This window comes from Pezoporus occidentalis, unplaced genomic scaffold (assembly GCF_034315485.1).
Source record: "Pezoporus occidentalis ecotype Australia unplaced genomic scaffold, CSIRO_AGI_Poc_V1 ctg86, whole genome shotgun sequence".
Lineage (NCBI taxonomy): Eukaryota > Metazoa > Chordata > Aves > Psittaciformes > Psittacidae > Pezoporus > Pezoporus occidentalis.
Genome location: NW_026916220.1, coordinates 4405254 through 4431471, shown reverse-complemented (window position 1 = coordinate 4431471; position 26218 = coordinate 4405254). Strand labels below are relative to the sequence as shown.

General features: G+C 38.8%; 1 protein-coding gene across 1 annotated transcript; it reads right to left on the bottom strand.

Annotated features, from left to right (window-relative positions):
* Positions 1 to 207: 207 nt before the first annotated feature.
* Positions 208 to 20860, bottom strand: MTAP (methylthioadenosine phosphorylase). The gene is made up of 8 exons (XM_062604400.1): positions 20817 to 20860; positions 18385 to 18529; positions 13512 to 13570; positions 11068 to 11235; positions 8278 to 8380; positions 4529 to 4768; positions 3865 to 3987; positions 208 to 1038 (listed from the first exon to the last, which is right to left on the bottom strand). The coding sequence occupies exons 1-8, from the start codon at positions 20858 to 20860 to the stop codon at positions 1000 to 1002; spliced, it is 921 nt and encodes a 306-aa protein (XP_062460384.1). The 3' UTR covers positions 208 to 999.
* Between the last annotated feature and the right edge of the window lie 5358 nt (positions 20861 to 26218).

The following is a 26218-nucleotide window of genomic DNA, read 5'->3' as shown; positions in this document are numbered from 1 at the left end:
GTCTCAACAATCTCTACTATTTCAGGGACTCAGAACAGCAGCACAGTACTTCCTGAAAGTGGTCTTTCTACAAGTGGCGCTCACAAGGTATGACCACTAACCTGCCCATGAATGGGAAAAGTTACTGTCAGACAAACAAAATTCACTCACTAATGACTAGAAGTAAATAATATTAATTAAAAAAGTTCCACACAGCTTGGAGAAGCATAGGTTTCATTTGTTTTATTTACTAGGCAAGAAGCGCATTATTTTACTGAAGTCAAATTGTGTAAAAAAAGAAATGCACACATTCAAAGCACATGCATCACTTAAACCAGAAACTAATCTTGGAGTTGTTCAGATCAATGAAGCAGCAAAAGGCCAGCACAGTGTTCGGGACACTGGCAGCAGTACAGTTCTGCAAGCGACATAAGTACATTTCCAGGCACAAATTTGACTTAGGCATTACCTAATTTTTTAAAGCGGTAACATTCATTTCACAACTGCTGCTGTGAAAAAAACACCACAATTATTAATATGTGTCTTTTATAACACAAACAAAAACCATTGCTTTAAAAAAATTCACTGAAGTAAAAAAAAAACTGATAACGTACAAAAATAGTATAATTCTGTTTTGAAATGGATTGTTCAGTTTTTCTGGTGTGTTTCTGAAGTGAACTGTAAGTATTTGCCTTGCTGAAGGAAAAGATGCAGGCAGAAACAGCAAAGCAAATAGCATACCTGTGAATCTGCTTTCTTAGTTCTTATTTTATGAAACTGTAAGAGTATTACCTAGCCTGTCCTTTCTTCCAGAAAGGTGTCACTGAACAGAGCATGACAACATCTTATACATTATCAAGCACGACAAGTTATAAAAGTTGTCTTACACATTATCATTGGTAAATGTTTACTGTAATCTTTTATGTTCGCAATAGTTTTTGAAGATATTATAACCTCTGGAGTTCATGACTGATCCACTCTTCCTTGTGAGCACCTGAACTCCAAGATCCATCCAGGCTGTTACTGTTTTGGCAGAATGACCGAACACTGCACTGTTGTCTGAAATACAAAGACAAAGTAGATGAATGCTTCCTCTGCCAACGCACAGCAGAACTACTTTTCAACATAAAAGTCAGACTACATAGCTTCTATTTGGATTACAAACAGGCATAACTCTTTTCATGTGTACAGTATTTCCAACTTCCTCTGACACCACAAAAATTACAGGGACAGGATACCTGCCAACAGTTCAAGGACTTGACATTACAACTCCATAAACCTAAGTAACAGGCTTATTGGTACTGAGAACAACAATCATATTGAAGAAACACTAAATTAAAGATGTTAGGCTCACAGGCTACAAATGAAACACTGTGCAGCTTGCTTTTCATTTTTAAGGCTAGCGTACTGGCTACATCACATTCCAGAAAGCTCTTTACAAATATAATCAGAATGCTTTGAAAATGAAGTTCCTTAAAAGAAAGTGATTTCTACAAGTTTCTTCCATCAATATTGAAGTACAGCTCTCAAGAACAGAAACCTTTCTCTAAAGGTGCATATGGGAAGAGACAGCAGCCAGGCAGAGACAAACTTCGAAGAACTCCTGCCTGGTGAAGTTCCTCCAGTCACAACAGCCAGATTACAAAACTCAGAGGAAAAATTGTGTCTATATAGAGATGGTTTCACAGGCTTTCCCAAACACTAGAAGCAGACACTGGTAAATGCCCATATGAGATGCCCAGATGTGTCCTGGATACAGGCTGGCATGGCTTTACATCATCAATAATAGCAGAGTACCAGCTGCAGTTTTGCTCAGCTGCCTCCTTGTCTGCATTCCTTACCACGTTACTGCAGGGCATGCAAGAGGCACTGCCTTCAAGCTCTAGGAAAAGGTGCCTCCATCATCTGGCCTTTAAAATTCCCAGAGTAAAACACACAGAAGAACATATCTACAAAGAGAATAGTTTTTTAAAACTCCTTATGGTTCAACTACACACTCATACACATATATGCACCTCTCTGCTGTATTGCAAAACTGTCTCTCTCCTTATTCAGTAACACAGAAGCCTAGGACCAATCTCTCATCTATACTAGCAATACTTACTGCCTCAAACAAAGATTTTTAGCCTTTCCTGCCCTTACTAAGTAAAATCAGAGGTAACCTCCAAAGCCTTGGGCTTTCTTGTCACTTTTCCAGAGTACTTGTTTAAATTGAAACCAATCAATGACTCCTGGTCTTCTGACATAAGATCTCAATCCTCACTGCCCATACATAGTTCCTATTTTCAGTTCTAATGCCTTCAGATCAACATTCTTGCTCAGTATATTATCACTCAAACCAAGTTACTATCAGCAAATAGCCTACACACAAAAGAATTGCCAAGTCCAAGAAAAATTATCTCAATACTCATCACTGATCAGGCAGTAGCAGATGCCTAAGTGGGTAAGAAGCTATATGAGAATGGAATGACCCTTCCTCTGATGCGTATTTTCTTTGCAGCAAATAGTTCAGGGGCTGAGCTGGATGAAGCACTTGAACTGGTATTAACAGCTGCAATGAACTGAAAGAAGGGTTAGCATTTGTTAAAGAGGAACCTTGCAAACTCAGTGCCAGGTCCTTCCAGTCACCTGCTCTTTTACTCCTGATGAAGAATCATGACAATCATACAAATGAAAGAAACAGAACGATGCCTACTGCAGTACACCTGCCAAAATTGGAGACAGATTCCTCAGTACTTAGGCGGCATTATATGCTTGGAAAATTTCCTTGCACGACAGCACGGCCAAAGTAGCTGAGGAATATCTAGCACCTCTTTTTAGATTATTTGTTCAAACGCTTGAGATTTTTTTTTGTATACAAGGCATATAAATGCCTAGTAAACAAAAACAAGAAGTGTAACCCTTGTCCTCTGAAAATATCTTCTGTGGAGTAGAGGTGAGAAGGAATACTGATTCTGTTGTCTCCCTTACCCATCCATGACATAACTTCCTAAAGACTGCAAAGGGGAAAGGGAAAAAAGTCAGTTAACTCATAAATGTACAGAAGAAACATTAAAATTTCAGATAACTGGGCGACGAAGAGTCACAAACATAACCGAAGACCTTCTAATAAAAAGTAGGTTCTCAGAAAAAAGAAAGAAAGAACCCAAGAGAGGAGTTACCAGAGAACAGCAGCTCTCAAAATCTCAAAAAAAGTTGTATAGACATCCAAACTATTTTAAAATTTTTCTTTCCCTCTATGATATAATCACAAATGAATGTCAAACATGCCATTACTGGAGGTGATCTAAAACATTTAAGTAAACTCTTGTCTAAGAAAAAATCTGCCCCCAAATTTCCCATCAATGTATTTTTAAATGTTTTTATCTTGTATTTTTTTAATGCTTTGTGGATCTGAAACCTGTGGGAGAACACAGTTCCAACAATTTCAGTCTATTATCTATATATATGTAACAGACTCCTCTCTTTCTACATATTAAGACAGCACCATGTTTTTAATTTGGTTCAGTTTTCTCTGCTTGGATTTTCATAGTTCTGAAGAGCTAAGCTAAAACTGAGTATAGGTACGCATTTTTCATTTGGATACTCACACGGACTTGTATCTTACCTATGCTATGAAGGATAACACTTCATGAACAATATACAGATGTTCTTAATTTTTTTTACCTTTTGTAACTCTGTTTTAAAACTGAAGCTAGATCTTTGCAATAAAGCTTGTGAGAATCTTGTATGGATTTGTTTACTCATCTTAAATGGATTCAGCTTGTTGAAGCACCTACTCTAAGAAGCTGTGATTTAAGCAGAAACATCTTGGAATGTATACCTATATTACATGTATAAATGCATACATTGTTCCTACTACTCATCAGCATCGTGTATACTTACTTTCAGGCTGTGCAGGGTGTCAGTCCATTCCATGGAACCTATCTGAGGTATAGCGGTAAGGAGTATGCTAGTAGCCTTATTTGCATTCCCTTTCAGCGTCTTTAAAACTTTATCCACTGAAACCTAGAAATACAATAAAACTGAGTGGTGTATCTTATTTCTGATGGCACACAATTTAAATACCCAAATAAATTAACTCATACATCCCTAACTGGAAAGGTGAAGCCTTAAAATGTCGCAATCTTTTTAGCCAGTAAAAACTTCTTTCCTCTGTGGGTGCACGTCTGATTGTATTTTACACAAATAAGAGAACTAAAGCAGATACATCATTTTGCACTGAGCTGCAAAAGACAAGAAAACCAACCCCAAAACGCTAGACAAATTATGGGAAGACAAATCATAGACAGAGCTCATGAGCTTCATATACAGATGCCCTGATTCAGGCAAGAATAGACAATTTTGCTAGTAGTGAGGCCAGTTTATGAAAATGAATGAGGTAGCAACAACTGATTCTGTTCTTACTTTCACAATTGTTCACCCAGAATAACTCAGAGATACTGATGTAAAAACAGATGTATTTCAGTACGTGATCTCTTACAAAACCTACAGGTTCTCATCCAGATCCCTCAGGACAGGACCCAGAGAAAAAAAAAGTTTTACTCACTGCTTCTTCATGTTCCTTCCAGCAGTCATAATCTGTTGCCATGGCAATACTAGCATAACTCATTCCAGCTTCTTTTGCAAGAATCACTTCAGGCACTGTGGTCATATTGATAACATCAGCTCCCCAGCTGCGAAACATAAGGCTTTCTGCTCGAGAACTGAAACGTGGGCCTTCAATTGTGATCACTGTCCCCTTAGAATGACACTGGAGCCCCAGCTTCTTGGCGGTCTCAATGAGAACCTGAAAAACATGCCAATATCAGGAAAAGGAAATAAATAATTCCCCTTGATGCACTACTTTTGCAACCCATCAAAAAACTTGCATACAAATAAAATTAGCTTTATACAAAAATGTCAAGCTTCATATAGCTAGAGACATCCAAAACCAAGGATCAGTTTCACTTTCCTCATGCAGGAAGAAATGTTAATAGTCCTACTATAGGGATGCTAGGGATGGCCTATGCATTAGGGATTGTAGTGCTAGGACAAGGAGTAATGGGTTCAAACTTAAATAGGGGAAGTTCAGATTGGATATAAGAAATTCTTTCCTGTTAGGGTGGTGAGGCACTGGAATGGGTTGCCCAGGGAAGCTGTGAATGCTCCATCCCTGGCGGTGTTGGAAAGAGCCTTGGATGGCATGGTTTAGCGGGAAGTGTCCCTGCCCATGGCAGGGGGGTTGGAACTAGATGATCTTAAGGTCCTTTCCAACCCTAACTATTCTATGATTCCATGAATTCCTCTGATTTTGTTAAGTATCAGTTGGATTACTGTTTGGAAATGCAGAGAAGACTGGAAAACAGAAAATTTTTGCATGACACTTAGGCTGGGTTTATACTGAGAACAGATTGGTTAAAATGCTCCACTGAGCACTACATTACCACATGGTGGAGTTGAGCTGGTGAGAACAGTAATAGGAAATTTACTTTTCCAAAAGTAAGACTTTGTATTACTATATGCTTGTAAAACTCAAGCTATGAAGCACATATTTCAAAGAGTACCCTGGGAATCTGTAGAGAAATTATTACTTCATTTTTCCATGCCAGTAACTGAACTGTACACTTTACATATACCACGTACTTCACATTAGCCTTTACAGTTCCAACCAGGACCTTGTATATGACAAAATCACAATGACCTTCTCTCTTGGTAAATGGCCCGGCTAACGCCAGTTGATACAGTAGGAATAAGAGGGTACCAGCAAGTATAAATGAGACTGACACACCTGTAACTGCCCTGAGTAGCAAGGGGAAAGTAACTGCAATGATATCTGTTTAAAATTACTATCAACAGAAAATAAAAGCTTGAAAAGAAGGATAAAAGCAGTATGAAAAATTGTGACAGGAGAGACCTCTGTAACACAGCAGCAGTGAAAACCTAGTCTGACACCACCAGAAGCTGACTTGTCAGCATCATTACTCTCCCACAGTCCAGGTGGAGCAGCCTCCCTGGAAAAAGCCTTTTAGAAGCCTGCACTCGACATACACAGGTGCAACAAGCCACGATACTTTGAGTGTGCTATAAGACCTTCTGAGGTGTCTACTTACTGACATGAGTGGATTGTGTGGTGCAGAGCAAGAACACATAAAGCTGGAGTACCCACATCTCCCACTACAGGTGAACCTGCACCCGCAGAAGAGGATGGGTGCATGTAACCCACATGTGCTGCGAAAGGGTATTTGTTCATACAACTGTGTGAAAATGAGCATAGGGGTAAAGCACAGCTTCTGGGGATTAGCCACAGTATGACATTTTAAAACTTGTAGGTATTTATTCACATGCTGTAAGTTAATCTAATATTAATCATACTTAATGTTGTGATTTATTGCTGATATTCATTCTGAATATATTATTCAATTATTGCCAGTTAATTATATGTTATTAATAAATCAATAGAGAACTTCAATTGTGATTTGACTTAAACCACACTTGAACAGTATTTCCCTGAAACTCTTTATAAAGTTCCAACTTTACTCTCTATAAGTTGTTGCAGCTAGTTTCTGTTTCTGAAAGCAGTAATAACCAAGGCACCCTACATTATTAAAAATTTTACAGTCAGAGAAAAGGTAAATTCCTTTCAGATTATCATTTAATTTACAGAGCATAAACCAAATAAAACACTGCTTTCATGTATTTACACAAATGCAATTTAATATAAAGTTTTCAGATGTTTTAATGCAAAATTCCTTACATAGTCTATTACATTAACAGTTTTGACTTCATTATTATTACATTTATCTAAGAAATTCTCCTGAACTAAGATAAGTTAGTGAGCTGAAATTATCCCAAGAATGTTCAGGGATAGTTCCAGGAAAAAAGTTAAAGTCTCTTTTATCTGGCATTTTCAAATGAAGTGAAAGTATCCATTTTCAGCCTCACTGAGAGCTCAAAACCACATGTTCTCATGTTCTTTAAAACATCTGTTAGGCTGATTAGAACACATAGGCTAATGCGATAATGATCACATGTGAGACTGGGAAGTACCTAAATGTTTTTTCTCTGTTTAAAAAGAAGCGTTTCTCTGTTATTTTTCAAAAAATGAACATCTTTTCTAGCTGCTCAAGAATCAAATGAAAACTAGCCTTGTCATGTATTTCCTGCAACCTCAGGAAACGGTTTATGCATATCTACTTACCTTGTTAAAAAAGTGAGAAAGGCACACAGTATGAAATACTGCCTATCACTTCAGTAATAACACTGGTTTTAATCAGTTTCAGAAAGTGTACAGTTAGCTCTCAATAAACTTCTTGCATCTCTTGTGACATGACTTCATGCCCAAAGTTAGTAAGCAACTATGTAACAACTAACCTCTGGTAAGAGCATGTGTCTAGGCTCTTGTTGCATGAAAATGCAAAGTATTTTGTATAATTTGCTGCTCAATGGAGGAAAGGCAAAAGCATGTACATGTATAATATGTAGTGGTTTGTTTCTTCATGAGATGTAAAATGTTTTTACTTCATTGCAAAACACCTTGATTCCAACTGGACTGAAGCATTTCTCTAACAATGCTGTAGACCAATAGGTCCTCAAATCTAAGAATATACTAAGCTGGCATATTTAACCACAGATGCACTCCTCCCAGAAGCTTCTAAGGGTGTTGAAAAAGGGAGCACAGTTTCACACTGCTTAGTCTTAAGTGCTTTTGAAGCCTGAAAATCTTGAAATGGTGAAACTAAGAGCAACAGTTAAGAATAAAAGACTACTGTAATTTGGCTTGTTTCTATGTTTAACATCCTTTAAACGAAGCTTTGCCTCTCCACAGTCAGCCATTGCTACAATGTAAAAAAGCACAAATGCAATATTGTAAATTTCTGTGAATGCCAAAGTACTATTTATTTAATTCTTTGTATTAAGTGTGCAGAGAGCATCTACCACAGGTGAAGTTTTACTCAGAACAAAAATGAACTAATTCCCTATTTTAATTTCATGCTTTGTCCAGTCTGTTGCTTTCTTCTCTGGTTACATGAAATTAAGATCTTTTGTTCTGTTATTAAGATCCTGGAAAAATTTCCGTTGCCAACTGATGTCTTCTGCATATCTCCCTCAGGAAGACAGCTCCTACAGAAACAAGATTTGTTATTTTCCATGCTTTCCAAATGTCACATTTTTCCTTCACACCATGACATATTTGAGAAACAGGAATAAAGAGATGCACATTGCCTCTGTATTCTAAGAATGCATAATTAGGCTACTGTATCACAAGAAAGTGCCACAAAGGTAACATTTCAAAATATCACTACAAAATTCACTAACCTCTCTGGTTTTGGTGCAAAATGGCTCTGCCATTGGAACATGACATACTCCTGAAAGACTGGAATGCTGCCCATCATAGAAAGTACAATGTCTTTTAGTTGTCCTGGAAAAGCAGAAAACATGCTCAATGAGAAGAACAGGGAGAAAACAGAAGACAAAGCAAGATATTTACACAAACCTGAAAACAGCATTCCTGGGATGGAACAAAAGTATCAGTATGATATTAATGACTACCTGTACAAACCTTTCAGAATTGAGCTCAGGAGTATTAACTGTTACTCCAGTTGCACACTGTCAATTAATTAGAGAAAATCTGTTGTTAACATACTGAAAAGCCAATTTATTCCTAAATTACACAAACTGCCACAATATGCTGCCATTCTACCCAGAAGAAATCAGCTAAATTCAATAGTCAGGCAAGTAATCTCTGAAAATAAAAGCATGGTAAGCTTCCAGGAAGTAAAAGAATCAAGTCTGAATCAAGCTAGTCAAAATAGAGCTTGATCATATTATTTCACTCCCAAATTTAAGAGATGAGAATTTATAGGAACAGCTTCCTGAACAAGAGAGGTGTGAATTTAATCAGAAAAACCCTGGAACAGGATGTCTTCATTCTCTCAGAAAAATCACATACATGTATTGGTAGCCTGCAAGCAGAAGAATGTTTCTTCTTCCTTTTTTCAATTGAGAAACTGTTTCCTTGCACAGAAATGGTCAAATGCTACAGAAATTGCCATTCAGCATGCCATTCTGACAACTACTAGGACTGTTGCCCACCATCACTTTACCTTCAAATGTACTGCCTCAAGCTAATTCAGCTAATTGTATGGCAAACCCCATTTGGAACAAAATTATTTGAGACATTCTTTTCTTCCCCTCAGTGTGTCAAATACTGTACTCTACAGGAGAAAAGTAAGGCAACAGTCAAATTCAACCCACAGCTAAACCACAAAATTTCTACTGTTACTATTGCTCAAAACAGTTCCCCGTCCAAGTCACCAGCAAATATTTAAATAAAATACAAGTTATATGTCAGAGTAGATTTGGGAAAAAATAAAAAGAAACAATGGTGTAGTCTTAAGGATGAGATAATAAAATAGGAAAAGAGATCAGCAAATTAAAAACATATGCAATTGGAATTGGAGCAAATGGGAAAAGTCATAATCCATTTTGTGCACTATAATACTTCAGATGTTGTTGGACAGGCCAACAAGAGCTTAGAAAAGCTCTGAGGATATTCATCTCTGACCTTCAGATACCCCGTGTTTTTTGGAGAGAATGGCCACATTATGACATGGTCTAATAAAGAAATCCCACTATTTTAGCACTACATATACAAACTTAAGAAAAACTCTTAGGAATGATACAGCCTTGTGGAAGGCAAAAATGCAGACCCTCTCTCCAAAGAGCCAGCAGTGTGACGCTCACTGGCAGAGGTCCTCAGGCAAAAAGACTAATCAGAGAAATGAAACTGTCAAAAGAAACAGACTATTAAAACTTGTCTTTAATTCAGTTTTCTGAATTAAAGGGCAGGCTAATAATGATCTTTAAATTCCTATTACATATTGTTTTCCATACTGAAACATTCTCAACTACTTTTCTGAGTAGCTTCTTGGTTTCTGGAAGCATGAAACAAGTCTCCAAAAGTTCCCACTCTTCTACACTGAAATGAAAACTTACTTGCCTGAACAAAACACTGCTCATATATGGGCTATGCGCTACTACTGGCGATCATCTGAATAAACTCTAAATGAAGACCACAGACCACAGAGCTACAGAGTGGCTAGAAAAAACCTCTGGAGTAATCTGGTCCAACCCCCTGCTCAGGCTAGTCCACCTAGAACCGGTTGCCCAGGACCACGTTCAGGTGACTTTTGAGTATCTCCAAAGACAGGGACTCCAGTACCTCTCTGGGCCCCCAGCACAGGAGAAAACAAATGTAGGTATACATCTTCAGTTGGCAACAAAGTATTACCAGCAGCCTCACAAAAGCATAAAGAAGCTGCACAAACCATTCCAAACACTTAAAATTGGGTGGAATACCCAAATAAGACTTCCAGATATAGAACACCTGTAAGCACAAATAACAAATTTACCTCTTAAAAAGTGCAACTACATTTTTGAAGTATTTGATGTAGTTGGTGGTCTTTAAATATGTTTGTTTTTTTTTTTCCCTGTGCTTGAATTTTTCTAAAGGTCAAATAATCAAAGAGGAGAGGACTGACTGGAGAACACAGACTTTGGAAAAAATTTACTTCCTTTTGATTCTTTGCAAATAAAAAATGCTAGCATCTATCCTGTTTTTAAAACAACTTCCTATCTTTATGCATTGTGTTTCTGCTCTCTTCTGCAGAGCTTCATTATTACAGTACATATTTTCCTACCTGGCTCCTACTATGTTTTCTTGCACCTTTCCATCTCCTTTCAGATTCTTAAAATTTATAACAGCCTATGCTCTTATTCATGTTCCTCTCCCACATCTGAGAGCAGAAGATATATTCTCTTCAGAAAGCTCTTCCAAAAGAGATATATGTTAGTTTGCTTGAGGCTATTCTTCAAAGCCTGATTTTTCTTTTGTGTCTTGAGAGCTGAACTTCTTGTAATCTCACTCCTGTTTCCTATCATGTCTTCTTGTACGATGTTACTTTTTGCCATAAGAACTGAAGCTACCACCTCATTCCACAAAAAAAAAAAATAAAAAAATTTACATGTTATTAAACAGTTTAACCTCACTTGTCCAATTTTTCTCCCCCAAAACTGAGAACACAATTAAGCCCAAATGTTACTCACCTGTCAATGAACTGGTCAATTATGACAAGATCACCAGGTTGTATTTCCTCTTGTAATGAACCACAGGCAGTAGTCACTAATACATGGGAACAATTTTCTTCTTTCAATGCCCAGATATTGGCACGGTAATTGACATTTGATGGCATAACTGTATGATGCCTTCCATGTCTGCAAAGATACACATTGCAAGAGAGTAAAATAAATTAGACTGAAATTGCCTTCTTTCTCCCATTTAAAGAGAATTCCAGAAAATGTAATTTCTCTAACAACACTGGAGGTAGAATCATTTCAGCTACTTTCAGTGTAGCTTGTTTTCCTAAGTGTATTAATGTTCTCTCAGTATTTGATTTAAAGAAGTACTGGTATAGTCTTCTTTTTAAATGAAATATTTTTAAGTTCAAGACTGAAAGGGAAAGAAACCTGAAAATATGATCCAAATATACTTTAGCAGCTTCAAAAGTACAAAAAGCATTTTTCTCTGAATTTTTTCAGTTCCATAGATTCTGAAAATCCAATGTAACAAATTTAATCTTCTACATACTACAACAAATTTTAAGATTTATATATGCCTACAAATTTTCTGCTCAGAAGTTCAGTTTGTTTTCTTCTACCCAGAAAAGAACAGCATATCACAGGAAATTAAGACCAGAAAGAACAGAAAGTCACCTTCCCAAAGAACACTGTAGAATCATCACATTTTTCTCTTTGCTCTTAAAATGATCTGACATCTTTCATAAACTAGAAGAATCACTTCACACTGTTGCAGTGTATTTTTTAACCAAGACAGGAAATACTTAGTCTTGTAAGCACAAGCTTTCGTGTTACCTCTGTCATGTCTACAGAGGTGTATCACAGTTACCAAACAAATTTGAAAGTTATTTTCAACCATACAAGAGGAAAGGAGGAACTCAATTTCCCAACTGATTTTTTTTCAGAGACCAGAAGGTCTTAAGAACTTAATCAGTTGGGAACTGGACATTGCACACAACATGACCAAGCAGTCAGAGAAGATTCTCATGTTGTCATTAGCATTTCTAGTAAGCTGCTAGGCATGTAGGTTTATTTTTTAGTGTCTTTTTTTTGTTGTTGTCATAATCCTCTTTAAGAATATGTATGCCTTAAAAAAAAAATCTGACATTCTCAAGCAATTGTGTTATTTTTCCCAAAACACAAAGTGAAGTTGCAAGTTTCTCAGCCCCAGAAGTAAACTTATGAAGGTTGTATATGAATGGTTCTAAGTTCCAATGAGGATGTAAACCACAGCTTGTAAGTTCAGCCACCTGTAACCCAAGTTTTACTTTAATATAGTACAGCTATGAGATCTTGGCTTAGCATTTCATTTGAGAAAATCAGAAAAATGTTGTCCAGGTGAATAAAATGCATGAGCAAAGTCGGCGCAAGATAAGAAAGATAAGTAAAACCACACACAAAAGAGGAGTTGCAGAAACACTTAACACTGAGTAGATTAATGGAAAAATACTGTAAGAATTGAGGCCCTAAGGGCACCACTGAGTCGTAGTTGCCCTGGCCTGCCTCACCCTTCACCCAAACACCCATGAACCTAGGTCCTCCTGCCTCCAAGGTCAGGCCTCAGCCTCCATTCCTGGCCTCAGCTATGTCACAGGTGTGCCTGTCCCCAGCCCTGCCTCCAGGATGGCCTTTAGACCTATGCTGTAGTTTGCCTTGAGATATGTTTTCTGGATGGACTTTGGACACATGCTGCAGCCTTGTCTCCAGCCTGTCTTTGGCCCTACTACTCCTGCATTTTCTGCTGCTTCTGACAGGACTCTCTGGGTGGATCCTGGACTCAATTCACCACCTGTGAACTGCTGACAGACACTATCAGCACTTGGCTCTGGTCATGCTGTGAGATGTTTTACTATTCTTATATTTAATTTAGCAGCACACTCGTCCTAGGTATCCATGTTTACACTACTGTGGTATTTCCATACACTCAAGTGCAGTCCCTGCTTCCTGAGTCTCTTTAAGAGATGTCTGAATAAAAATGACTCAAGGAAGGATAACTAGAGGGCATGCAGCCTCCTAAGCAATAAAGGTAACAGCCAGAGGACTCAATAATAAAAGGGAATGGTTTGGAAGAGTCTATAGGGATACCAGAGATATAATTCATCTGGAAACAGGCAACTTCTAAGTTTCACAATAGAAAATTGCAAATACAGAGAGGAGATGGATTACTGGGCTTATCAGGCACTACCTACCTATTACAAAAGCAGGCAGCACCCCCACTGGATTTCTCTTTCCTAACCTAGACGATACTTTTTATGCTTTTACTCCCTGCAGCACCAAATTTGTTCAGGAAAAAAAAAAAGTCCACAAAGAACAAGGCGAAGTCAGAGTAAAAATTCAGCTCACCTAATGTAAAAAGAAACTTCTGAGAAAACTTTAGAACACATAATATAAACTCTCTCAAAATGTTCATTTACCTTGCCAACAGAACACAGTCCACATTTTTTATCTTTCCCAATATCAAAGCATCCGATGGCTGCAAAACAAGCAAATAACAATGAGTTACAGCCTCACAATCACATTAGAAACCTTAACTACTACTTAAGCAGGACAGCTATGAAAGGAAATACTGGTTACCACTATAGACTCACATTTTCTTCAGCTCTGCTCTGTAATTTGATATGATGGGTTAGTAATGGTATGGCGGGTTAGAACAGGCAGATTTAACACGAAATCACAATTTTAATGTGCTCCTGCCAAGATTAATATTGCAACTCTGTGCTTTAGGGTTTGAAACAGTAATACTTTCAAATACTTTGAAACAGTATTTCAAACAATGCTACACAAACTTGAAAATAAGCAGCATGTACATGTTGCTTAGTTGATGTAGAATATTTTACTTTTTTATAGTAACTAGTTCATAGAATAGAATCATAGGACGGTTTGGGTTGGAAGGGACCTTAAAACTCATCTAGTTCCGACCCCCTGCCACAGGCAGGGACACCTTGCACTAGACCAGGTTGCTCCAACAGCCATCCAACCTGGCCTTGAACACAGCCAGGGGTGGGGCAGCCACAGCTTCCCTGGGCAACCTGTGCCAGCACCTCACCACCCTCATGGTAAAGAATGTCTTCCTTATATCTAAAGATCTTTAGGTCTTTATATCTACATCTACCCTCTTTCAACTTAAAGCCATTCCTCCTTGTCCTATGCCTACATGCCCTCGTAAGAAGTTCCTCCCCAGCTTTCTTGTAGGACCCCTTTAGGTACTGGAAGGCTGCTCTAAGGTCTCCCTGGAGCCTTCTCTTTTCGAGGCTGAACAAGCCCAACTCTCCCAGTCTGTCTCCATAGCAGAGGTGCTTCAGCCCTCTGAGTATTTTCATGGCTTCCTCTGGACTTGCTTGGGCAGGTCCATGTTCCTCCTGCACTGGGGGTTCTTAAAGGTGAACACAGTACTGCAGGTGGAATCTCATGAGAGTGGAGTAGAGGGGCAGGATCACTTCCTTCAACCTGCTGGTCATGCTCCTGTTGAGGTAGCTCAGGATACAGCTGGGTTTCTGGGCTGTGAGCAGACAATGCTGGCTCATGTTGATCTTGTCAACCAATACCTCCAGTCTTTCTCCTCTGGGCTGCTCTCAGTTCATCCTCTGCCCAGTCTGAGTTGATGCTGGGGACTGCCCCACCCCAGCTAGAGGACCTTGCACTTGGCCTTATTAAACCTTATGAGATAATGAAAATTAAAAGATCAGTAAGTTGAAGACTGGACCCTTTTCTTTGCAAGTGACAGATTCAAATTTTATTGCAAGTGATAGGTTCAAGTTTATATTAATGTCCAAATTGGGGTAGAAAGGTGTAGTTTAACTTCTATTTGATGTTCATCCCCACCACACAGCTCCACTGAATTCTGGCTTACAGCTGATGCAGCTAAAATGAAACACCTTTGAAATCCAACAGGCTTCAGAATCTAGCTGCAGCAGCCAGGGTTTCTTTCCGTATCTACATTCACCCTAGTAATTTCAAAAGGCTTCAGGGTGATCTAGTTGTCATCTTCACACATATTTCCATAGAACACTTTGAGGGCATCTTCCAGGTGACTGCCTGCATACCCTTCTTGCACATGATTACTAGAAACATGGCGGCAAAAAAGAAATATTTTGAGCAAAGAATGTGCTTGAAAATGATGAACTGACAGTTTAATTAAGTGAATAACGTGCAGATACTGTATTGTGGGTCATTAAAAGAGAGGAAATAAGGACAAATCAGCGTGTGTAAAAGTTATAACGAAGTGAAAGATACAGAAACTTCAAAGTATGTGTTAACCATGTAAGAGTTAGTGCATGCTTCTGTTCTGCTCTCTTTCTCCCACAAGTTCTGTACCTCTCTACTATTATCTCAGTTGTAGTCAGAAGCTTTGAAGTGCTGATAAAGTAACAAAACTTACAAGGGAGCAATCTGAATTTAAAGCTCAGTATTTTAAAAACAAGATTTAATAAAAGGCCCAATAAAATGTTCTCAAACATTAATAATTCATATATGTATTTAACTACTTCCCCTTTCCAGAAAGTCGAAGTCAGATATATATTACTCAGTGTTGCAAAACAGAAAAGAAAGCAAAGAAGCACAGGCAATTAATCCTAAATGACAACAGTAACAAACAACTGAAATAAATCTCCTTTGTATGCAACATGAACATACATATTGTTCATATGATGTTTACAGAACTTTTTTTTTCCTTTGTCTTACCTCAGAAGCAAGCTGGAACCGAATAAAAGAATGTACAAGCGAAATAAATAAGGAAAACTTGAGATGGAGAAGTATCTCACAGGTTCCTCAAGCCATTTAATCTGTGATCTAGTTTAGGAACCAAGCAATGTACATTGTTTGGGAGAGGCAGATGAAAAGCTTCAGTGTTATGTCACATGGTCTGATTTTCATTCACAAGGTGAACCCCCCTGCCCGCGGTTTGTTTGCCAGGTATGCTTATGATCAAAAAAAGAGAGGGGGCACCTAAAATAGTTTTCTAGAACAGGAAGATATTTTGCTGACTTGGGGAAAGATAATTCAGAACCAAGTTCTGTTGTCCAGGAAGTAAAACAATGTGATTGAAAGTATATCTGGATCAAAATTTAATGATGAATATAAATGCTGTTGCAACAATCTTCTTATTCTAGAAAAGAACAGTATTTTCCTTATCTGGAAATGGAATGCTAAAAGGTTTTAGGGTATTTTCCACAGAATATCAAATTTTGGATGCAATGAAAATGGTGGAAGTGGACAAGAAATGACAGCTGGAATATTAACAAGTGTAAGCTTATTTATTTAATAAAAAACAAATGTACCACATTTTCACTAGTATTACTAATGTAACTTGAAAGACCATGAGAGGACCAATGCCAATATAGAGAATTGCAAAAATTCTCATACTAGTTTCCTTTAAACTTTTCCATATTTCACCTGAAAAAAAATCCCCAAGTTCCTTACTGATGTAAATTCTGTTATGAAATGATTCATATAATTTCAGAAAGCCAAAGCAGAAGACAATTCAAGGACTCTCTATGAACAAAATGTAAGCTAGTATTCTGATTCTGAAAGTAAAGAAACAGTTTTCTTCACATCTATGCTAAATGTATAATGCACAAGCTCAGACACAGTCCGTTGATCAAAGTTTCTCACAAACCACAACAGCCAACCAAGATTTATTTTCCCCTATTCTGTTGCATTCTGTGTAGAACATGGAAGAAAGACTGAGCTAAGATGCTTCCAAAATAAAAAGTCTTCCATACTAACCTACTAACACTAAAAGTGCTGGATCATGGAAGCTTTTTCCACTCCCTTGTGCATGAGCCATCCTGCAGGTACTCCTACTTCTCTCAGTAATACTAAACCCTGCTGTAGGCAATGTACCACACTGCATAATTTGGGCTACCCAAATCCGGTTCTATCCCATTGCTGTGACTGAACAGCCCTCCCAGTGTTGTGCTGCCACTGTGCCCCTAACCCTGATCTGAAGAGACCCCTATGAGAGGTTTTACCCTTCCTGGATATGAAGACTTCAGTTAATATCTGTTACAAGCATAGTGGTATTTTTAATTTCTGAGCAGTTTTCAGACACAGCCATGCTGCGATCATTATGACTGTCAAAAAATAGGGAAGGCACTGGTAACTTGTTTTGTTTAGCTAGTGGATTCCACTTCAAACCAATGTTAGGTACCATCTGAAGAGCAGGATACAGAAAATGGAGGAGGCAAGATCCTTTCACTCTCTTGCAGTTTGTTAACAGGTTTTGAAGGTTGCTAGAAAAGTCAAATGCATTTTTCTGATCATGTTTCCTCCTCCCTTAATATTTTTCTCCTCCCCCTTCTTAAATGGTACACACACAAACTCTGCTTGCTCTTTACACTCTTATTTTCCCCATAAACCATTTTGAATGGAGGCATGGATTCAGATTTTCAATCATATATCATAGTGCTGAGCTTTCTGGCAAGCTTCTACCCATAAAATGTCTCTTGTTACCACATGCCAGATGTTTTATTAGATGTATATACTGGTAGATTTCATAGGATGTAATTCAGATTCAGATAAAGCACCCAGATTCCCTCTACCTTATGACATTACAAAGTAACTAAGATCCAGTTCTTTGAACTTCCTGTGTCAACTAGAAACTTTCTCTCCCCATTGGTTTCCTGCCTATGTAACTCTCAGTCTTTGTCTTGCCTGTTCCTACTCCAAATGCTTTGGGGCAGCAATTGTTCTTCACACTCAGCATTGTGTATATAGCAACATGCCTAGCCTTCACTCTTTTGCTGAGGAAATGGGCTGAAGAGACGTGAAGGACAGCTGGTCAAGAACACTTGTGCCCCAAAACCAGTTTCGTTTTTAAATCAGTTTCAACTGATGTGGTTATAAGCATGACTGTAAGGAGAGCGTTGGTATTTAAAGAATAACTCAGTGTTAGAGGGAAAATGGTGGCCCATATACCTCAAAGGACAGTTTTCTGCAATTCAGAAAGGTTCCTGAAGCAATCTGACATATACTATATGTCACACAACAGCACGGATTTGAAAGTGAGGGTTTATCCCTCTTGACTGTGAATCCAGGACAAAGTCTGCGAATTCATTCAATCTACAAATGAGAACAGTTACAGTCTCCTCTGTACATTAGCTCTGTAACACCTTGGTTTTACAAGCCAAGAATCACACAATATACAGCAAACAAAGTCTTGTGCCAATACTTGCTTTATGCATTCATTTAACAGTCTGAAAATTCTTAAAGCACACAAACATCTTTTAAAACAGAAAGAGTTTCAGCAATGTACTACTACTAATAATAATAATAACAGGTTATACAGACCTTGCCATAAGGAGTGTCAACATATTTTTCTGTTCTGCCTTCTAAGATATCTGGATCATCCAGGCCAGTTCCACCAATAATTCCAATCTTACACAGAAAAATACATATTAGTTTTCTCGAGATTACACTCAATTTAACAGCATGTCTGAAAAACTAACTAAGCAGCTACAAATGTCACACACATGACGGTGTGAGACTACTAATCAACAAAACATAGTATGCCAAGCACAGTTTCACACAAAGAAAATTTCAAATGACTGGCTTTAAAACTGTATTTAAATGGTATTTAAAACGGTATTTAAACTTAAAAATTTAACTGTATTAAAAAAAATGTATTTAAATTTAAATATTTTTAAGCTGTACTTAAATTGCCAATTTCTTAAATTACAATTCTTTTCTTTAAAATTAAACAAACAAAATAACAAACTACAGAAAATGCACAAAGATGTATCCATTCATTTATTCTCAATATAAAAATGAAAGATGTTATTTGGGAATGCCTCTAATGAGTGGTAAATACCTGTATAAAGCACATTATAACAAAAGGGGTTTTGTTTGCATGGGGAAAAGAGCCCTATACATGTGTCATGGTTTAAGCCCAGCTGGTAATTCAGCACCATGCAGCCACTCACTCACCTCCTCCTCCCCCCTCTCTCCTGGTAGGATGGGGAGGAGAATCAAAAGAATGTAAAAACCTCAGGTTGAGATACGAACAGTTTAGTAACTAAAGTACAATATAATACTAATAGTAATAATAATGATAAAGGAAGTAACAAGGGGAGAGAATATAAAACTAAAAAGGAAACAGGGAAAAAAAGAACCCAGAAGAAACCAGTGTGACACACAACAGAATTGCTCACCACCCACCGACTGATGCCCAGCCTGACCCAAGCAGCTGGGCCTTTCACGTCACCACCCCTAGTTTATATACTGGACATGATGTGCTGTGGTATGGAATATCCCTTTGGCTAGTTTGGGCCAGGTGTCCTGTCCTTGCTCCCTCCCGGCTTCTTGTGCCCCTCCTCACTGGCAGAGCATGAGAGACTGAAAAGTCCTTGATCAGGGTTAAGTGCTGATACTCAGCAACAAGCAGAACAGCAGTGTGTTATAACATTATTCCCAGACTAAAGCGAAAAGACAGCACTGTAAAAGCTACTAGGAAGAAAATTAACTCTATCCCAGCTGAAACCAGGACACCCCCATAGGGAACACCAGGCATTAATATATAGCATTATACATACAAAATAATAAAAACCTTTTATTTTAAAAATCAGGTTTTTGTGTTGTCTTGCCAAGATCTAAGAACTTCCCTGCTTCTGCAAATAGTCTCTGTACAGCTTCTTAAAAAGGGGACAGCTCAGTATCATCTTGACAAGTGAAACAAAAATAAGCTACTAACAATTTCACCTGCTGTGAGCACTGCTGGGTTTCTCACATATTTGCAATTAGGCTATCTTGTACCTAAGATGGTGTAAACACTTATTCAAATTTTGCCTACAGCTGAGTCACTAATTATCTCCTGTGTAAATAAAATACACTGATGTCAGGTTTTATTCAACCCACCACCTTTCTCTAAGTAGAAACCTTAACAGACTCTTGCTCCTACACTTTTTATGAAGTCTTTTCAAATACTTCTTCCCCAATTTTTTATGAAATTGACTAATAGTTTCAAACATAGTGGAAATGGAAGAGAGGGCAAAGCAGAAGGCCACATTTTATTTCCTTAGGAAATAGGCTAAAAGTCCTGTTGTGTTTTACCACTTGTACTGAAGAAGCATGAAGTGACTCAATTACCACTTATCTGTCATGATTTAGTAACCACCAATTTCTTGTTTTTGATCATCTATTATAGTTCTTTTGTACAAAAGGGGAAAGAAATAAAAGGTAATTTGAAACATACATTTTTTATGAAGATTAAACTGACCTGTGATTTCATTCTCCACCTTAAGAAAAATTCCTCTGAATTTTCCTGTTTCTAGTTCACTATCGAAAACTATCTTGTTCTTGTCTTTCTAGTGGGAATTCCATTTTCAGTAAGACAAGTTTTCTCTTGACTTTGTATTCTTGACTCTTGACTCTTTGTACAGAATGGCTACTGTCAGGCACTTCACAAGCTAAAGCCTAAATGTCATTTAAAGAAATCATATTTAAAAATAATGTCACTATTTAACACATATAGAGAAAATGCTACTACACTTTTTTTTTTTTTCCTGCTCCAATGCAACCAGTTGTTTCAAAGTTTGTCTCACTTTTAAGATGAAGAATTCATATCATGGCTGAGCTGCTTATCATGAAAAAAAGAAACTGAAGCCACCATGGCATGACTTATTTCTACATAGTTCCACCATTTACTATTATTTTTAAAGACAGAAAAACTCTCAAGTAAAACCTCCACACTTCAACACACAACACCACCCTTCCACAGCACACACCCAACTGTCTTTTCCTCTAGCTTTTTCTTAACTTCCACATTCATAGAGACCTCATTTGTTCAACCACTATGTAACTTGCCTCATCAAACACTTCAACAAGCAAAGGCTCTGTGTGTCTTCATTACTCATCAAAAACTTCTCTGAGAAAGCTTTCCACAACAGATGACGTAAACACTGTAATAATTTTATCCAGATCTCTTATTTCCTTTTGCTACCCCCCCGTGGAAAACGAGGAGTAGTGCAAACGAAAATACCATTAAAAATCCAAACTCCAACCCCGAATACACTCAAGCACTAGGGAAGACCGGGTCTGTTCCCACATTACTCATGTTGCTTATTTATGTTCAGATTTTTAGATTGCTCATGAAAATTATATAAATTTTAGGACAAATGATTTTTTTGCCTTAAAAATCATGTAATAAGTGTGCAACGGTAGCAATCATAAAACTCACAATCAACAGTCAGAGATACCAGGCAATAGGACAAGATGCAACAGGCATAAACTAAAGCACAGGAAGTTCCACATGAACTTGTACATGAATTTCACCTGTAAAAGAATTTCATTACTGTGAGGGTGACATTAGAATAGCCTGCCCAAAGAGGCTGTGAAGTCTCCTTTCCTGGAGATATTCAAGAGCTGTCTAGACATCCTGACTAGATGACTGCTGGTGATCTGTTCCAACCTCAACTCTTGTGTGATTCTGTGAAAATACTACCTGTAATACTGTCCATGCATGCATTTAGTAAACGTGGAAGATTACTGTTCAATAGGAGCCAGGATAAAATGGTGCCTTTTTTTTTTTTTTTTTTTCCTCCAGATCTAGAAGAAAAATGGTTCCTTGAGTAACTTAATTTGGTGCAGTTTGGTATAATGTTTGTTTTATTAGCGCCCTGTGACTCAAGATTGACAACATTAAAAAGGGAATGCTTATCTGTCTGTATTTTTACATCTGCTGAAGTGGAAAAAAGTGCAATGTTGAGGAAGAGTGCACTGTTGGAGATACTAGCTATAGCTACATGATGTAAAGTTATTTTGGAGCTGCAATGCTCTAAGGTTCCTATGAACACAAAGATCCAGCACTGTAACAGACTGTTGCTGTACCAGAAAGCAGCAACCCTGATCTGGGCAGCACAGAGCTTAGTCTGTTCACAGCAGCATAGCCCTGGTGAGGTTGCTTTCAGATTTGTTCTTGGACCGCAGCGGGGTCAACAGGTGCTTTTGCTGCACATTTCAGTACCAGAGTAGGTTTTTACCATGCTGTCAGAAACAGCAGCAGTGCAATGAGGTAGCAAAATATTCACAGCTCCCAGAGTGGAGAACCCACAGCACAGAAGTGCTAGACTGCCTTGAACTGCTTTTGCCTTCTTCCTACCTGCAAAACACTTCAGCAGCAGTCAAGCTTCACACCACGTGAGGCAACACTGGCTAGAGGAATACTGGGCTCACTGTAATTCACAGGAGAGCAGCTACAGTAGAAGAAAAGTTAGGCCAGCAGAGATTTGTTGAGGCAGCTGTTTCTCAAGTCATGTAACGGGAAGCTGGCAGCTCCAACTCTAAAATTAATTTTTACTTCTTTGCAAGAGAATTATTTTTCCTCCAGTTTACATTATTTCTCCCCAGGAATATCAGTTGCTTCTGGGACTAGAGACCAAAAAAACTGACTCTATATTAAATTCTGCTTTACAGACCTTCTAGTGAATTATCAAAAGGAATGTGGCTGCTCTAGGCTCAGTGATGAGATACCCTGCCAAGGGAGCTCAGGTCTACTTCCACCTAGCAGCTTTGGCACTGAAGGCAAGGAATGGCAGAGAGGAGCCGACTCAGGTAGAAAAGTCTCACCTTTCCTCAAAAGGCAGGGACAGTCACACCTAGGAGTGATCTCAGGAATGGAAAGAGGTAGTAAGACTGTTTGCTCCATTCCAGAGCTTGCATTCTATGAAAGGACATGAAGGACATAAGCTGCAAAAAATGAGAGCTGTAGCTAAGGTTATCTAGAATTAAATCTAAAGTGAAGGGAACTGAGGTGGAATGAAGTATGAAATATTTTACTATGGTATAGTCCATCTCTAACATTGAGAAGAAGAGCAACAAAAGTGAAATCTAACAAAAAAAATACTAGTAACTAGAAAATCAGAAGCATTTCTCTGTGGGAGTCCGAGTAATGACCACACTTAAGAGTATGCTTTTCTTCACTTGTTGTTGATGAAATTCCTCATATAGGTTAAAGCACAAGACAATGAAGTGCCAGAGAGGAGTCTACACTTGTCCATCTGAGGATCTTTAACAGCAGTACATACTAAGCATTCTCATGAACAGCTATGAGCCTTTGTGATAACCAGTGAATACATCTGTATTCCTCTCCTGTTTTGGGGATAATGAGAATTTTATTTAAAAGACTTTACAGAGATAAACAGCAAGCTGCATGCAGTGAATAAATAAACCTTCTGTCTCTGTAAAATAAAGACTGTTTATAACCGATTTCTACACACCGGAACAACCGGAAGAGTTACTTCACCTCAGGACACTGATTCATACTTTGTCAAAACAAAACCCAGAGTTTCCGCCTAACTGGCCTGACGCACAGACCGTCACCTTTTGGAGCCATCTTTTAAAGAGTCTCCCGTCAAACTTCAGCCGCAGCTCCAGAATCCGTGCGCACCCTGCGCTGGTCACAAACCCGGCCTGGCCTCTCTCACTGATCAAGGCGACACACCGGGGCCGGGCCGGACTCCCACATAAGCCGGGACGAGTAACTATAGAAGCGCCACGGCGCAGCCTGAGGCGCGGGGAGCAGCGCAGAGGCCCCTCTACCCGGAACACGCGACCCGCCATGGCGGCCATTGTCCCGCCCGGCGTCCAAGAGTGCTCCCAAGCCCGCTCCCTTTGGCGGACGGGGAGAAGAGAGGAAGGAAGGGAGCGGATAAGAACATAGGAGCGAGAGGCAGCGCCTCCATCCACAGGCAGGGGCAGCTCCCAGAGCGCAGCCCCAAACGGTATGGCCGGTGCCTTCCCGCTCGCTCGCTTCCTCTCTCCCTCCTTCCTTCCAGCCTGCAACCGGCCCGGGAGTGGTGAGGAGGGGACGGTGACAGGCGGGGAGGGGTTGAGGGCGGCAGCGGGCGCCGCGCTGGGGTCAGCCGCGGGGACCTCTGCCGCCGCTCCCGGCGCCCGGAGCCGCAAGGCAGGACCGACGGCACGGAGACCCTGGTGCGAGCGGGAGGGGGCTCCCGAGGAAGCTGCTCCCCAGCCTGAGGGCTGGTCTCCGGGTGTGCGCGCGATACCGCTGGAGCTGTTCGGGAAACAATTAGGAATGTGGGATGCAGAGCCCTAGTTGGGATAACAGCACATGGTATAAGTGCTTTTTCTTCCTCCCTGTTTTTCTCCCAGGATACTTCCTCTCCAGAAGTGGATATTGCCATCCCTATTTCTATAATTATGCTGATCTTACACCAGTGGCCTCATTAGCGTATCTCTGGTGTGCTTGTGAAACATCACTATCATCTGGTCTGTAAGCCCTGAAATGTTCCTGCATCCTTGAAATGTATCCTCAGTGAAAGTTTTTACACTTTTTAAAAAGCTTTCATCTTGGAAGTTCTTTTATGAAGGCAGTGGGAATGCTGCTATGTTTAAATACTTCTTGACATCGCAGCCAGGGTACCCATCCTGCCTTCTGTTAAATACTTTTGATCTGCATGTTTACATGCGACTCTCCGGGAGTCTTCCCTGGCTGCATGTAAGCGAAGCAGTGATGCAGCTGGTGGTACATAAGTGCTTTTTTAACTTACACTGCAGTGATGTCATGGTATAATAAAAATGATTTATCAGCTATATGTGAGCATGTGCTACGATTTCTGAGCATCATCTCAGTCTCTCTGAAGCTCAGTTTCAGATGGTCCCTCTCTCAGCCATTCCACTTCCATATTCCTGGAGACACTGTGGTTTATTTGACTTCCCCCCCAAAACTTCTTAATTTGTCAACAGAGGGTAGGACTAAACAGCACTACAAAATGCCTGGAGCACCCTATAAAACGCTGACATGAAGTGAAAAGTACTTATTAGACCTGGATTGCCAGAAATGGCAAAATGAGACCAAAATTCCAGCTCTGACCTATGTGAAAATTTCTGATTTATAGTATTTGTAACTAAGTGGAAGAGATTTGTTTTCAATTAAACAAACAAACAAAAAAGTTTAGTGTGGTTTTAATTAAGGGCAGTCTTTTCAGTATCCAAAAGTGATTCTAAGAACAAACAAGAGCCTGTTTTGGAAAAAAAAAAATAAAAAGCAGTTTTCTTTTCTTTCTGAAGTACATATATACAGAAAGTACACATATGTAGCTTTCCAATCTAAATATAGCTTCAAGTGGCAGGAAAAGGCAAACTCTGTGTATATATATATGCTAAAAATTTTAGTATTCCTATTTGTGGTCTCTTTCTTGTTGCCCAAAGTACATGCATTTAAGCAGAACATTTGTTTTACCGTCACATGATCTTACATTTTGAGAGACATCAATAGTTTATGTATTCTGTTACTATGACTAGGTAAAAATATAAAATTTAGAGCTTTCAAAAATAACCAATATCTTGTTAATTTTTAGAAGTATTTGTCATAGATTTTCTTTAAAGCAACTTCGTCTACCAGAGAGACCTCAGCCATCCAGACATGCCGTTCAGTGCCCTCTGTTAAAAATGTCACATATCTGCTAGTAAATGCAGACTCAGATTCATCACTGAACCTAAGTCCTACATTTTATCACAGCTGAGAAATCTGCTGAGATCTGTGAGGCAGTTTGCTGTATTCCAGTAAAAGGATATTCCTAATAACTACTGAAGGCAGCAGCAGCTAGTGCTGAACTTGTGTTTCAGCTGGAATTTGCACTCTGTGCAGCTTTAAACACTTCAGTCCTCTGAAGCGTATGTTAAAGACCTTCATACACAGACTGAAGTTTACTTTATTTTTCTCATTCTAAGTTGGCTTTTCTATTGGAGGTTCTACTTCCAGTGCACAGAATCTTTTAGTGAATAATTATTGGCAATTCTGTCTAATTCTATTACATTTTACCTCCATTGAATTGCTTATAAAAAGCTGTCAGTTGTGTTGCAGTATTAAAGTTTTATCACAAATATGTGCTATTTCTTTGCTTTTCCAGTTCTATTTTTTGCTTCTTTTTGAATATGAGAGCTCATTTGTTCAAATAGTTCGAAAATATTCACTGCATGAATTCTCAGGGACCGTAAGTTAAAAGATTTATTTCTTACTCTCATTTAAAACTTGTGCTAGCTGTTCTTGCACAGGCTGTTCCAATGGGAGTTTGATCCTGTACCTGTCTAGAGAGGTACCAGCTTTCCAACTTCATGCTTATGGACTCTTTGTACTATATTTTGTAGGACCATTACTCTATATAAG